The sequence below is a fragment of the Cygnus atratus genome, chromosome 11 (genome assembly GCF_013377495.2).
Source record: "Cygnus atratus isolate AKBS03 ecotype Queensland, Australia chromosome 11, CAtr_DNAZoo_HiC_assembly, whole genome shotgun sequence".
Taxonomy (NCBI): Eukaryota; Metazoa; Chordata; class Aves; order Anseriformes; family Anatidae; genus Cygnus; species Cygnus atratus.
Genome location: NC_066372.1, coordinates 9,910,928 through 9,925,780, shown reverse-complemented (window position 1 = coordinate 9,925,780; position 14,853 = coordinate 9,910,928). Strand labels below are relative to the sequence as shown.

Below are 14,853 nucleotides of genomic sequence, written 5' to 3'. Positions count from 1 at the left end.
TACCTTTAAGTTCTTGGGAGAATTGCCTACAAGGAAAAACACGTCCTTAATGTGTTTGGTGTTGCTTGCTGCCAGGTTGGTGGGTAAACTGGTAACTGATGGTAAACTGGTTGATGGGTAGCTCTGCTACACAAATACCAGATAAAAATAATGCTGTTGCTTCCTATGCAGGAAAACAAAACAGGTTTTTATTCACTGTGATATTGTCTAAATATTCAACTTAAAGGCTGTATAGAATTAAGAAGCAATACCCTCACTTCATGTTCAAGATTTTCTTTTTCCTTTTAAGAGTTATAAAGAGACTTGAAAGCCAGACCAATTTTTCACTTGTTTCCTTTAGGGCACCTACTAACAAATAGCTTAATGATGAACAACACTTGCACTATTTTTTAAAAGATAAAAGAAATAAGAAAAGAAGTGATAGCCGTGTCATTGCCTTTCCAGTCTCTAAACAGCCTAGTGAAAAAAAAAAAAAAAACTTTGCAAAACTATAAGGTTTTTGTTAGCTAAAAGCTATTTTTTTGTTTTCTCAGTGATTGTAAGTAGCTCTGTAAAGGGGAATGTCACACATCCATTTCTATGTAAAGTCAAACTTCCTTTCTGTAGTTGTTAAAGAACATCCTTGTGCAATATGTTTTCAGCATGTGACTTCAATTTATTAAAATTTTTAAACAAGGGTAGTCAGAGTGTGTCACTTCATGCTGAGAGTACTGTAGTAGACACTGTGCTTGTAGAAGACGCTTTAAATCATTAGGATCCTAAAGCATAATTCATTGATGCTTTCATTCATTAGGACCATTCTTTAGTTGTTGCGTCCACTGAAAATAGTTAATTTCCAGCTCTTGCAAAGAGATCTTGTCTAAGTTTATTTTTTTTCAGCTAGTGTTTTTGTTTCATGCGTTCCCTTTTTACAGCTTTCCTTCCTTATATACAGATAGGAGGAATTGGTGCAGCTCTGCAATGAAGTTGAGGCCTGCCTCAAAATTTTGGAATTTTTAGAATGGATCTTTTAGCCCAATTTAACCTTTTATTCCATGCACTTTCAGTTTGGTTTGTTGGCAGGCAGCTCATAAATGCTCCCATTTATATCACCATGATGTTTTGTACACATGTCCACCCTTAGTCCCCAAATGGAGGAGAGGTGGAGCTTGCCAGCATATGAGTGGGGAGCCTTGATGTTATTTTGGAAGGTTGGCTTTAAAAAAACAAAGACCCCCTTTCCCCCTTCTCTCAAATCAACGTTATGCTGTTCTTCCCTGAAAGAAACTTTCCTCCTTCTGTTTTCCATGGATGATTAAGTTAAAACAAGTCCAAGTGATACTAACACGCAATCTTTCTGCTTGACCAAATACACTAGAAAGACAGTAATTAAAATTCACTTCTTAATGGAAAGTAGACACTAATTATAGATGTCTTTTGGGAATACTTAAACTAGAGAAGTAATCGTGTTTATCCTGAACTAGAATAAAAGTAAAAGCTGTTTTATGGCTCTTGCATGATGTGTTAAGCTCAGAATTGGAGACTTTTTCTCTCGAGGGCTGAATTATTCTTAATGTTTCTTAATCTTCGTTACACAAAACAAATTCGTGCACTGCTGTTACTGGCACCCATACCACAGAAGGCCAAGAAGAGAGTCCTCAGAGTACATGCTGTTTGTATAAATGTGTTATTCAGGCACATAAATTAACAGCATAAGTTTTGATGAGGCAGATTTCTGTGTAATGGGTTGCTCGGGACTGTTGACCACATCGATTTCAGCATGAACAAACCAGTATGTCTTAGGCGTGAAAGATTTGACTTCAGTTTCAAGAGTTCATTGGTATATGTAGTTAGCAGAAAATACTGTTGTACAGACCAAGCTGTTTCTAGGGAGACGATACTGCAAGAACTGAGAGTTTCCATGTACAGTTGAATATTTTAAAATGATGTGCTTTATGTTTTAAAAAAAAGAAAGGCAGAAGGCTAACCCCCAAATTGTTTCGTGTGCTCTGTATTTTCCAGGATCTGTTGTGAGGACGTTCACTCCGTTTCACTTTTTGGTGGAGCCAATGGACATTCTGTCAGTTCGCGGAGCATCTGTTATAATGAACTGTTCAGCTTACTGTGAAACCTCCCCAAAAATTGAGTGGAAAAAAGATGGGACTTTGCTAAACTTGGTGTCAGATGACCGTCGCCAGTTGCTGCCAGATGGGTCTTTATTAATAAACAGTGTGGTGCATTCCAAGCATAATAAACCTGATGAAGGATATTATCAGTGTGTGGCAACTGTGGAAAGCCTGGGGACCATCGTAAGCAGAACAGCAAAGCTCACGGTAGCAGGTAAGGGTTTCTTTGCTTAGTTTTTTGTTTGTTTTAATCTATAACTAACAGCATGATAATGTAGAATGTATGCTCTTTCTCCCAAAAAAGAGAAGAAGCTTTCCACAAAAGCAAAAGATAGTTTCATTGCTTATCAATGAAATTGGGACTCTGTGTTCCTTTTTCCTTTTTTTTGTTTTAACTAGGTGAAATTTGTCATACATTCTGTTCATGTAAGTGGCTTAATGTGTGGGTATTTCTCAAGAAATGCTGAAGATGAGGAAAATTAAAATGAATGGATTAAGAAAAACGTCAGGTACATCTAATCACTACAAAGATTTCCCACAGCTTAGAGTGAGCCAAAAATAAAATGTGGGCATTTACTTTCTTTATGTGTAAATACTCTTAAAGATAAGTTTCTTTGGCTTGTATGTTGAAATTAATCTGCCCTCTGTGTCATGAAACATTTGGGAAGCTTCTAAAAGCTAGTGACGTGAAGAATCCCCAAAGAACTAGAAGACTGGTGGAAAAAACATGAATGCTTGGGCTTTGCCTTTTTGTTTGTTTGTTTCTTGAGTGTCAGGTGTGAACAAGGAAGTTTCAGAAATTTGAAAAGCAGGTGAATTTTGCAGGCAAGCGCGAAGAATTTGACTGGGAAAGTGATGACGTTTCCAGAATGACATTTGCTTATTTTTGCTTAAATCAGGGCTCGGGGCTGTCAGGTTATGTAACTGTTTTGTCAAGTACAGCTGCAAGAGACTTAGAATTACCTTCTAAGAGCGAGAGTTCAAAAACCAACAAAAAAAGGTAAAGCAAAGCAATGTGACTAGAAAAAAAAAAAAGCCTGTGAAGCAGTTTTCTTTTGTTTCTCTAACGAGGTTTACCAGCCTTTCAAACAGTTTTTTTCTTTGCTTAATAAATGTCTCCAGGTAATGAATTCTTCCTGACTAGTGGTACAGCATCTCCCAGAGCCGCTGCTCATTGTCATTTATATTCAGATGTTGTTTCTGTTAAGTTAGCCTGTAGCATTGTGAAACATCAGAAATGCGGCAAATAAACAAACCTGCATTTTTTTATACTTTAAGTGACTTTCAGAATCTCTATTGAATGAGAAATACGTTTCTAAGTTTCCTGGCAATGAGGACAATAAAAGCAGATCTAACGGTGATCTCAGACCATTACCACCTTCTTGCTGTTACCATGTTCTTGCATTGCTGTTTGTGTTCAGTTCTGCTGCTTTCCAAGAGATCACTCAGTGTCATGCTTATGTTATTGTTCTGGTCCATATGATCATTACATAAGGTTAATGGGGTTAAAAAAAAGATATTCCAAAATGCCTTTAAAAGTTTATAGTTTTCCTGTATCAATGCAAAATGTATTGCTCTAATTGATAGTTTTAAAAAGGATAGTCTTCAAGACCCTTCTACTAATGAAAAATAAGTTCTAGTGAGTTTCGTTTTCAAAAAACGTATACTGGAAAACCTTAAAACATTGTCTAACTGAAGCTAATGCAGATGTTTACTACATGAAGTTTCTTCTCTGATACTGGCCTACCAGCTGCATTAGCAGAATATTGGTCAATCACAGGGAATAAAAATGGTAACCTTTTTGTTCAGGACTGGACAAAATGCTGTTGATGCTTGTTCTTCACTGCCTTACAACCTCCTGCTAAGTTTGAAACCTGCACAAGAGCATCCTCTGGCTGCAGTGTGCTTAAGTTGTTTTTCTGCTCCAAAATGTGAAATGCAGGTGTGTGAAAGCCCATTTGAAAAATGAGTGCAGTACTAGGAGCTGTGCAAGCCCGTACACAGCGTTAAATCCTTTGAGGGCAGGGGAAAGGGTAGCTTTGGTTGCCAGAGGGTTTGCGATATTCCCTTCTAACTGTGCCATATTGTTTTTATTGACCTCATTTGGATTCCACAGCTTTATCAGGTATGTTCTTAATGTTTCTTTTCCCCCATCTTTGTTGTAATTGGAAGCTTTCGAGATGCATTAGCTGTGGGGATAGTTAGTGTGGTAAAGTCTCTCGCTGGTATCAGATAACAGTGGGAGGCAGCTCATTTTCCTCTTAATTGTGCACTGTTATGTTGAATTCCTATGGTATGTGTGAATGTTGCACTGTGATGCACTTAATTTCTTTATCAGAGAATGTTATGCACATTTTAACTGCTACTTAATCATTAAATAACTTCATTACCTGAAAATGACAAACTCTGGTTGGTTAGGGAGGCCAGGGCATAGAAACAGGCAGTAAAACCAAGCCGTGTTACATCATTTTATATATAAATATATGTAAATATATATAAATGTAGGGCTTGAGCTTTTAGTCTTACAATTGTGCTATTCTCCCTGACAGCTGATGGATAATGCTGAACAGTCTACCTGCTGTGAATCTTGTGCAAAGGTTTAACAGATTTTAAAATTGTGATTAGTTTTTGGAATAATTTGGAATAACTGGACTGGTCTAAATCTTGAATGTCAGAAGAAGCAGCTCTTGCCAATATGACAACAGATACTGATAACGCAAGGTGTTGCAAGGTGACAGAGGTGCTTAGTCAACCATTGCATGAAAAATCAAACCCAAACACACTCACTACCTGTGTCGAGTGTGTCAGACAGTGAGCTAATACTTTTTGTTAGAGAACTACTTTCTTGGCTTCTTCCTTCAATTTATGTTTTTGACACAGCACTATGAACTTGTCATGGCATGGGAAAATTGATGTTTGTAGTGCATTTGACAATGTGCTTTTAAAGAACCTTTTCCATACCTGATAGTAGATGAGAAGCCTTTACTCTTCAGGCTTCTTCAGGTTGCAAGAATCGAAGTTTCTGTGGCAACTCTGTCTCCAAAAGAAGTTGCTCTTTCCCTTTTCAAAACTGGTTTCTCATGTGACTCTAAAAAAAAAACAAAACAAAACAAAACAAAAAAAAAAAACACCAAACCAACCAACACCAAAACCTAAACTTTCAGAAGCTGTGATTTAAAAAAAAAATATGAAAAACACTTTAAATCAGGATCATTTGTCTAATTTGAAATTGTATGCTGTTAGAACTTGATAGTAAGTTATTTCCCATTCTTCAGTAGGTCTGGTAGCTTTGATTTCTTTTTTTAAAATTCAAATGTCATGAAATTTGTTAGTTATCTTTAATGATCAGTTGTTTCAGGAAATATTTGTCTTTTTTCTATGAAACGTGTTCTTCTATATTTGTTTTTTTTAGCAAAATCAGGTTGACATTGTCACTGCCAGTATTTCTTTCCTTCTTTGTTTCTCATCCTCCTGCTGTGCAAACCCAACCACTATCATGCTCTAAACTGGATTTTTGAAAAGATTTATTTCTTTTTAAAGGCATTTTTGTTTGATTTCTTTCAAATCAGAATATGACTGCACCAACATCAGAGCAAGGGAGGGATTTTAAAGTGTGGCAGTTGCATTGCCCATCTAATTTATGGGTATTGCCATTATTATGATGGATTTAACTAGGGAAAGTCAAAGGAAATTGCTAATATATGTAAAGCCACAACATTTTTTATCAGTGTCTTACTACAGTATGTTTTCTAATTGCTTTTTGAAATGCAAATCTGGCTTTGATACTTAAGTACCAGTTATGCCTAAAGAAGGGTAAAGAGTTGCAATAGCTTTTACAAAACAGATTAAAAAATATATACAAATTTTGGGAACTGTATAAGTAATTCATCTTGGAAAAACAAATTTATATGTATTTTAGTAAAAAGTATGATGATGATAACTTAAAATGCCCCTGAGGTAATCTTTTTTCCCAGTCACTGTTTACTACTCGTTAGTTAAAGCTTTCATAAATCTTTTATTAAGAGAATGGGCATACAAAGAGCTAGAAGGTGTGAAGTGACAGTGGCAGTGAGCTTCATCATAAGGATTTATTGGTTTTACACAGCCATTTATAGACTGTTCACTAAAACATTTATTTCATCCATTGTCTTTTTTTTTCCCAAGTGAATCCATCTGTTTTTTTCTTAGTCTTCCATTTGTCTGCATTTGCTAATACTTGGCTTTGAGCTTTGTATTTAATTTCCTTGGCTGTAACAAGTTGCTCATATAAAAGGCAGTTGCTGCCTTACTATTAATTACAGGTATGGCTGAGTTTCCTTCAAAAAGCTCTTAATTTTAAATTACTGACCTTTTTTCTTCTTCCTCAATTAAATAATCTCCCTTTAATTAAGTAATATCTAAATAGCTCACTTAGATATTCACAGAAATTGTGTTTTGAAACCTTCATTTTGGAATTACTGTTAGAAAAAGGACAGGCTCGTTAGTGAGCATGAGACTTGAAGACCAGAGGAAGAAGGCTGTTAACTATCTTCTCCAGCTTGCTGCATGATGGTACACAGAACCCCTCAAAAATGGGGACATCGGGCTCTTGACCTCTGTTTGACCAATGTGATTTACTTGATGTCAGTATGTCATATAGAGAAAGAAATTCACTTGAGAAATTGTTCCCGTTTTCAGTCTCCTGGTTGCCTTTTTAAGCTTTATTTGTGTCTTGAATTTGTCAAGCTTTGGGTTTCCAAGCTGATGGCTAGAAGAGCTCTTTGTGTAACTGCCACTGAAATTACAGGAGGCCTCGATGAACAACTGCTGCCACATTTAATGTAACGTCGTCTGGAGGAATTAATTGAATTAGGAGTCAGGAGATGGCTAATGCATAATCCTGCTTCTCTCGCTGGTTCATTACGACTTCAAGGAGATCTCACTGATCTGACTTCTCCTCGATGGGTTACAAAAGAATGTCTTCAATAAATTTAAGGTATTATATTTTGTAATGTACCAGGATGCTTTAAATGAGTACCCTAGAAGAAAGACCACGGAGAAAATTCTGTATCTGTTACGTTTTTGGGATGGTATGCGGTAGGTGAAGCTGTGGCCAAGAAATGAAGATCAAGGACCTGCAGTGAGCACAGCTGGTGGAGGGGAGGGAGACCTGGGTGGATGTGTGCTTGCAATTAAAGCCAGGGCTCTGCCAGGAACATCATTAAAGAGGTGTGTTGTGGTTGTGAGAACTTGTCGCGTTTTCTAGTGTTTGGGTACTAAACATAAATAATCATTTTATCATTTTATCTGTAAGTAATGGTGAGAGGAGAAGGGTTTTGCTCAAATGTTAATTTGGATTGAAATTCTATGTTTATCTTTGCTATAATTACCAAGAACTGCATAAAAATAGGCAGGTTATATAGCTCTGGATTTGCACGAGTTTCTTAAAGTTTGCCTAACTTTGAAGATGATATCTTAAGAGAACTTTGTATCTTACTGTATGTGTGATGTTCCTGAAGGATAAAAGAGAAGCTTAGTGCAGTGGCTGAGCAGAACAAACTGTGTGCTTCTTCCAGCTCCTTGGAGATGTAGTCAGAAACTACAGTACTTTGGATTGAATACTCAATATTACTTATTTCCCTTAAGAGGGGGGAGAAGAAAAACTTGTTCTTCATGAATAAAGAACTTTCTATACCTTTTGAATTGGCAAAAATGTGAGAGCATAGACACTTCAGTGACTGGTACTTAAGAACACTTAACCAATAAAAGTAAATGACATGGGTGATAAATTTTCCTCACAGAAGTATGTCTTTATGAAAAAAATCATCGGCATTTTCCATTTCATTCTATCACAAATTATCTCTGAAAATAAATGCTTTTTTATCCATGAGTATGGGAAAGGTTGTTTTTACAAAACTGCAGTTTCTGTCAGCTGTTTGTAGAAACTGCAGTGTTTAGAGAGGGCAAGAAATGTTCTAGGTTATATGTAGTTCTGAATTCTTACAATCCAGTTTGTCCAGTTAAAGTAGAAAAAAGATATTTATTAGGACTGGGACTGAAAGCAAAGATCCAGATTCAGACCTGTTATACATATTTTCAATGTAAGACTAGAAAAAACGATGTCACTTCTGATCCAGGATCTGTTCCCTCTTAGGAAGCAATTGGTCTGTCCCCCTTATTTTTGCATGCACTTTCAAGATCTTGTGTATCCAGTTAACTAAGTCATCTTCGTTTTAGAGTCCTGAGGGGGCACAAGTAGATCTGCAACACCCATGTCTGAAGTTTCTGCTTTTATAACAATTTAATATTACTGATCAGGAAAAAGCAAACTAGTATGTATTTTCTAGAAGTGGAGGTAATGTTTTGTGCAGTGAAATGAAGCCTGGTGAGAGAGGAAGAGGGATTATGGATCTCTTTCTCAGATGGGTAGGTGCAGGGGAAAAAAAGCTGAACTAGTGAAATCTCACATCTCCATTACCAGCTAACGTACACGTAGTGGAAGTCTTCCTTCTTGTTGAAGATGGTTGTGGTAGCTAGTCTTTTTGATTCCCAGACATGCAGCACTGAAACCTCTAAAGCCTCTGGTCATTCATTAAGACTAAGATTATTTTCTTAATGAGGCATTATCTTAAATACAACATTCCATTTCATTATAAACTAGGATGATTAGTTTTATCGGTTTACCAGTTTGGAACTTGCACTGTTAAGGATTAGCCTTGTAATTAGCAAAGACAGTATCCTTTGTGTGTGCTGGCTAGTGGACAAAGTTGGCTTTATATTATAACTGATATCAAGATATGTTTTTTTTTTTAAAAAAAAAAAAGCTCTTTGCAGTATACGTTCAAATCTTGACCTTTTGCCTTTTGGTTTTGAAAATACCACGGCAGTAAGGCTTATCTCAGGAGAAGCATGAATTCTGTAAAAGGGAGCTTCACTCCCAAATTTCATTTTTCTAAAGTCACTTGGGTTTCTAGTAGACGATCTGTTGATGGATGGCTCTACATGCTTTTTCAGAAGTGAGAAATTGAGAGTTTATTGATGATTCATCAGCACCCCTGAACAATAAAGTTGGATGAATGTTGTTTAGAATGGCTTTCCCGTTTTGTTAATATTTTCACTCAAATGTATATTTTTTTAATTATTTATGTTCTGCATGTCAGCACCAGAAATCCCTTTTGTTATTTTGTTTGACAAGTTTTGCAGAGATTGCTCACTCTAAATCCTAAACTGTCAGGCAAATGATAGTTACATACGCTGCCTGTATTCTTTTCTAACTGTGTCTTAGAGTGTGGGATTCAAAAAGATATTTCAGCTTTAGTATGACAGGCTAAAAGTGATGGATCTCCACAATGGCATTGTTCAGACTTAAGATCAACTGAGTATTACATTTTGAAAATTATAAGAAGCTGTGCTATCACACCTACCCAAATGAAAGATGACACAACAGCAGTTAAGGCTAGGAGGGATCATGGGAGGGGTGTATGTGATAAATCGTGTTTTTCAGAATAGAAATTCCAAGAGGTAGTTCAGTAACACTGAAAAGGAAACAAAATGGAGGAAAATGATATTTAATAAGGAAAAATAATTTATGAGGCTTGCTATGGCTTACTTCAGTGAGGTTGAGGTCTTGGCAATATCCCTACAAATGTCTCATCATTCATATACTTACACTAGAAATAAAAATAAAAAACAAACAAAACCCTTCTTATTTGCATATAAACCCCCCTGTTTTGAGGGACACTGGGGAGAAAAAATCTTAATTTATAGGTTTCTGCAAAGGTGCTGCTCTTCTTTCGTTAATAGCAGCTGAAGTCAGAGGCCTGGATTAGATGCACCATCAGTCTGCTCTTCTGTGAGTGTTCGTAGTCTGCACACACAAAGCCAAGAAAGGCTTCATTACTGAGAGACCTTTTAAAAAAAAAAGATATATATATATGTGTGTGTGTGTGTATATATATATATATATATATGAACTTAATTTCTAGCAAGTGTCCATGATTCTAGGGCCAGTGGTGTGATAATCCAGATCTTTGTTGTTTTAATCCTCATCCCTGTGACTGATCCACAGCTCTGGCAAATAATCTAGTTAAGATAATCTTTTTCAGCTAAATGCTTCTACTGAAGTTCGTTCTTCTGCTTTTTTTTTTTTTTTTTTTTTTTGCCTCTCGATATGTCAGTCTTCAGGTACTTTATTTTTGGGGAGTGTTCTTTGCTATTTGTCAGCTCTCTCTGTTTTTCTGTGAAATTGCTTAGGTTACTTCCCATCTTTAAATGTCTGTCTTCAGGTACCAGCTGTCTCTGTCTACAGAGTTGCTTGCAAAAGTTTTTCTGATCTTTCCTCCAGTTTCATGATAAATTTATCCTGGCAGTCCTTTCTGTGCATTAATCTTCTTTGAATAGTTTGTTCACATGAGCTTTCGTAATTGATAGCCTCGCTTGGATCTAAAATTATTTAACCTGTCAAGCTCTTTTCTTTCACCAGAATACTCAGATCTTATTCTTCTTTTGTTATGGCTATTGATTTTGTTTTAGAAAGGGTAATTGTGAGCCTGTACTTTTTTTGTAAGGCTTTCTATTGATCAAGACCTGAGGTTTCTTAAATGCTGTGGCAATCTGCATGTTATCTTAAGGTTTTCCCTTAAAACCCTGCAGTGCTTTCTTCATTGCCCTGTTAGAGTGATCTTCAACAGTATCAAATAAATTATTCCATTGGTTTCTCCCCCTCTCTTCATTTATATGTGCTGTTAGAAATGCCTACTTACCACGTTTCTCAGCATCTAAATAGATGAATTTTGTTGTGGATACTACAGTTTTTCCTGCTGCCTTGGAGTGCTATTGGTCCTGGCACTTCTCCGTTCTTTTCCCCTTTAATTACAAGCCCTGTCTCTGATTTTAGTTTAATTTAATCCTATTATTTCACCTACACCATAGCGGAGTCACTTTCTGTATTCCTACACTATTTCTTGCAGCACTCTGAGCCTGACCTCCCAGTGTACAGTGGACACCCCAGCCCCATCTTCCTTCCTTGTAGTTTATGGTCATCATCAACGACCTCTGCACTTCTGAAGATCGTGCTTGAATCACCTTTTTTGCTCCCATTTAGTTCTTGGAATTAATGTATTGATCTCTTCTAGATGTCACCTGGTTGGATTTGGATTTCTGTTTAGCCATGGTCTATTCTCTAGTCTTGTCCTTGCACTGAAAAACACTTTCAATACCTTCCCAAGATGAATTCTTAACTTCAGATTTTTATTTTATTTTTCCTCCAAAGACTTTCCAAGCTACTTTTTTTTTTCAGGGAAGGTTGGTTTAGCTTCCCACGTAACATTGCTTCCTTCCCAATTATTATTATTATTATAATTTTTAAATATAGCTGAACCTTACCATGTCAGGGCTTTCTGTAGCTGCTTCACTCCCAGTTTGAACACCTCTGCACACTCAGTTGCCTTCATAGAAGTTCTGCCAGGACGCGTTCTGCAATTGCAGAGCAATCTTGTTAAGATGGTGAGGTTATCTGCTTTTCATCCCTGTTGGTGGCCTGCTGTCAAAATGCATTTCCATTGCTCAGAAAGGGCAAATATGTTTGAGCAATGATAAATGAGTTTTCAATGTGAAATTCTTCATGCTGGTAGCCTGCTCGACTTTTTTCTTCCAACTCAAACAGTATTTAATCAACCAATTTCTTTATTCTCCCTGTCTTTTGTTTTGAAGTTACAGGCACCAGAAGTTCATCCCTTCTCAGAGCCAGCCTCACTTGTTCATGACACTGCTTTACGGCTGCTCCCAGAGCTGCAGCCTATCGGGCTGCGAGCCTGGATCCTTACAGCAGATTTGTGATGGCACAGAGCAAACGCACTCAGGTGTTACAGTTTTTTGAGTTGGGAACTGGTACCCCAGTTAATACAGTATCAAGATGTACATCATGTCTGTTTTTTTCTTGGTCCATTTTAATATTTTGTTATCCCTAGGACTTCCATCAAAGGTAGTGTTTGGCAAAATAGCATCATAAAGTCATTTCTGGAAATGTGACCTGTCTCATGCTCAATATTGTGCTGTCAGTCACAAGTCCAGTGGTTTCACCAGGATTATCTTCTGTATCATTTCTTTTCATCAAGCATCCACGAGAGGAGTCGGCAGCTGACACACCGTATAAAGAGCTGTTTCAGTTCCTTAGGAAGTCAGGATCTTATTTGTTTCCAGTGTTGGGCTGAGGTCAGAAGATGCTCTGAGATGTGTGTTCTGCTTGAAAATCAAAATTGAGCTGTAATACTATAGTGCATGTTGACATTAATGCAATGTGGAAAGAAGTTTCTTCTACAGTCTGCGTGACTGTATTATGCTGTTGTATTTCAGTTTGGGCTTCCAGGATATTAAACTTCGCAAAGTAATATCACTAGTACATAAAGGACAACTATAAAAATCTGTTTTGTTTCAAATAAATTCTATGAAAAACTATTTTTTTGGCCAGGTAAAACCTAATAATATTCTGATGTATTTTACTAGTCAAAGCACCCTCTTAAATTTTTGTATATGTGTTTTTTTTTGTTTTTTAATTTGTGTTTCTGTGGCAATGCTCAGATCCAAGTCCGAGGGGCTTGATGGCAACCTGAGAATTCCTGTAATCCAACCTTGTGCTCCAGGGCATGATCAGTTTTGCTTGAACTTTCCCTGTTGGAAGTCTGTTTTGGCAGATGTAATTCTGTTCCTCCGTACGCAGCGTTGTGAAATGTTTTTGAGACTGTTCCTTTATCTCTATTTAGTTTTTTCTGTACAGTTTCCCCAAGTCATAGCACCATAGGATAATTGAGCTCAGAAGGGACCTCAGGAGATCTCTAGTTCAAGTTCTTCTTTCAAAGATCAGGCATCACACCAGGTTAGTGTATGTATGCACATCACATGCACATAGCTATATACGTTAGTGTTTGTTCTTACTGATATGTACAGTGACATCCTCTCCTTCTTCCCCTGCTGATTCAGTTCTGGTCATGGCATATCTTAGTAAATCACTACCGTATGAAGTCAGTATGTGCCATGTTAAGTATCTCACCAAGGCTGTGTTTGAGAGTCAGAATTCTGAGTATGCACTGAAATTTTTCATGCTTCTTTGTATTCCACATGCTTCTTGCTTTAGCTTAGCCAACGAGACCTTTAAGTTTTTTTTTCAAGTTGTAATTCTAAGAATATTCCATATAAGAAGCATCTGATCTTATCTTAATTCAGGTAATGGAATTCTGGACTTCTGTTCTCCATGAATGTTTTGCAATTATGAAGCTTAATCTGTTTGGTAGTGAGATTGAAGAAGTATGTCTTACTAACAAAATTGTATTTTAAAACATGTTTCACACCTCTGCCACTCAGACAAATGATGCTGAATAATGTTCAAGCAAAGGAAAAGAAGAGGAGCTGTGATAATTTAATGAAGTGTCCACAGATGGCTGGACTTAATTTTTTAACAGGGTTCGGGTGCGAAGCTGATGCGCTAACAAAATATGCGGCATCTTTGAGATCCGCTGCTTCACTAGAGGATAACAGATGTTGTAGCAATTTTAACAATAGGGCATCATGTTTCTATACACTTTCACCTATGTATGTTGCTAAAATCTTCATGTTTCCCAAGAGGCTATTTTAATAAACAAAGTAGTAATAGAGCTATTAATTTGTTTCAGTTCAGATTTGATTAGGAAAAAGAATTGGGGGAAAATGAAAAATTTCTGAACGCTATCAGTGGTTTGTTTAATCATTCTCATTCTCTTTGTGTCTGAACAGAACAGGTTAATGTGTAAGGATCGTAAGGTGCAAGCTGTTAGCTGTAAGGTGGCAATATTTGTAGATGATACCGTTAAAGCTTGGTAAGTTATGAGAAGCTTGAGTGAGATTGGGCAACAGTGTTTTTGTGGTAGGCATTTGGGAAGCAGTAGTTTGGAAAAACTTGCAGCTACTCCAGCATTTTGCTTTTTCCCTACTGCAATAGAAATAATCAGGGAAAAATGGGAGGAAATATTTGCTGAGTACATTGGGATATCATAAAAAAGCCTGAAACCAGCTTTGGGAAACAGTTAATTGTGTAAACATGTACAGTAGGGTGTTTCAGAACTGTTTAATTCTAAAATATTGTGTTAAATTCTGCTATGTAGAGTAGCAATGGAGGAGACTTGAGCACACGACAAAAAATATTTGTGAAAATTTGATCCAGCAGGCTTGTAACTGTGTAGTAAGGGTATACAAGCCTGTCATAGACAGGGAAAAAGTGAATTCCTGTGCAGCCATCTGTTGCCCTTGAGAAGAGCAAGTTACTCTTTTTTTCCCTACTTTTGTTTTACAGTCTTGCTTCAGCAAGATTGATGCCAAAAGGTTAGTAGGATTCTAAAGAGGATTAAACGTGTATGGTAATAGCATCCACATTAAATAAAAATTGAACATTTACAGTGACTGCTGACGGTATTCAGAGCAGGAGGTAAGCAGTTCCTCTGAAGTCAGGAGGAACATTGTCACAGGAGTGAGTAGTTTAGTAATTGTTGATTATGGAATATTTTTTCTTCTTCCAGCCTTCTTGGAAATGATTGGCACTGTCCGTGGCTGCAGAGAGACTGCTGAACTAGATTAGCATCTGGCTCAGTGTAATGAATTCCTCTTCTCCTGGAAAGTACAGGAGATGAAGTACTGGGCATGAGATGAAGGCAGCAGACTACAGCCAGAATTTTTACCATCTGTGTTTTCCAGGAGCATGGGAATTACTGCTCTTTTAGGCACGTCATTGCTTTTTCAGAAG

General features: G+C 37.0%; 1 protein-coding gene across 2 annotated transcripts in view; it reads left to right on the top strand.

The window, feature by feature from the left end:
- The window catches only part of NEO1 (neogenin 1), a 190,522-nt gene that overhangs the window by 53,534 nt on the left and 122,135 nt on the right, over positions 1-14,853 (top strand). For both annotated transcript variants that reach the window (XM_050712986.1, XM_050712987.1), the window contains exon 2: positions 2,002-2,319. In XM_050712986.1, the coding sequence (XP_050568943.1) occupies positions 2,049-2,319 (271 nt within the window). In that variant the 5' untranslated portion in view covers positions 2,002-2,048. The remainder of the gene's footprint in view (positions 1-2,001; positions 2,320-14,853) is intronic.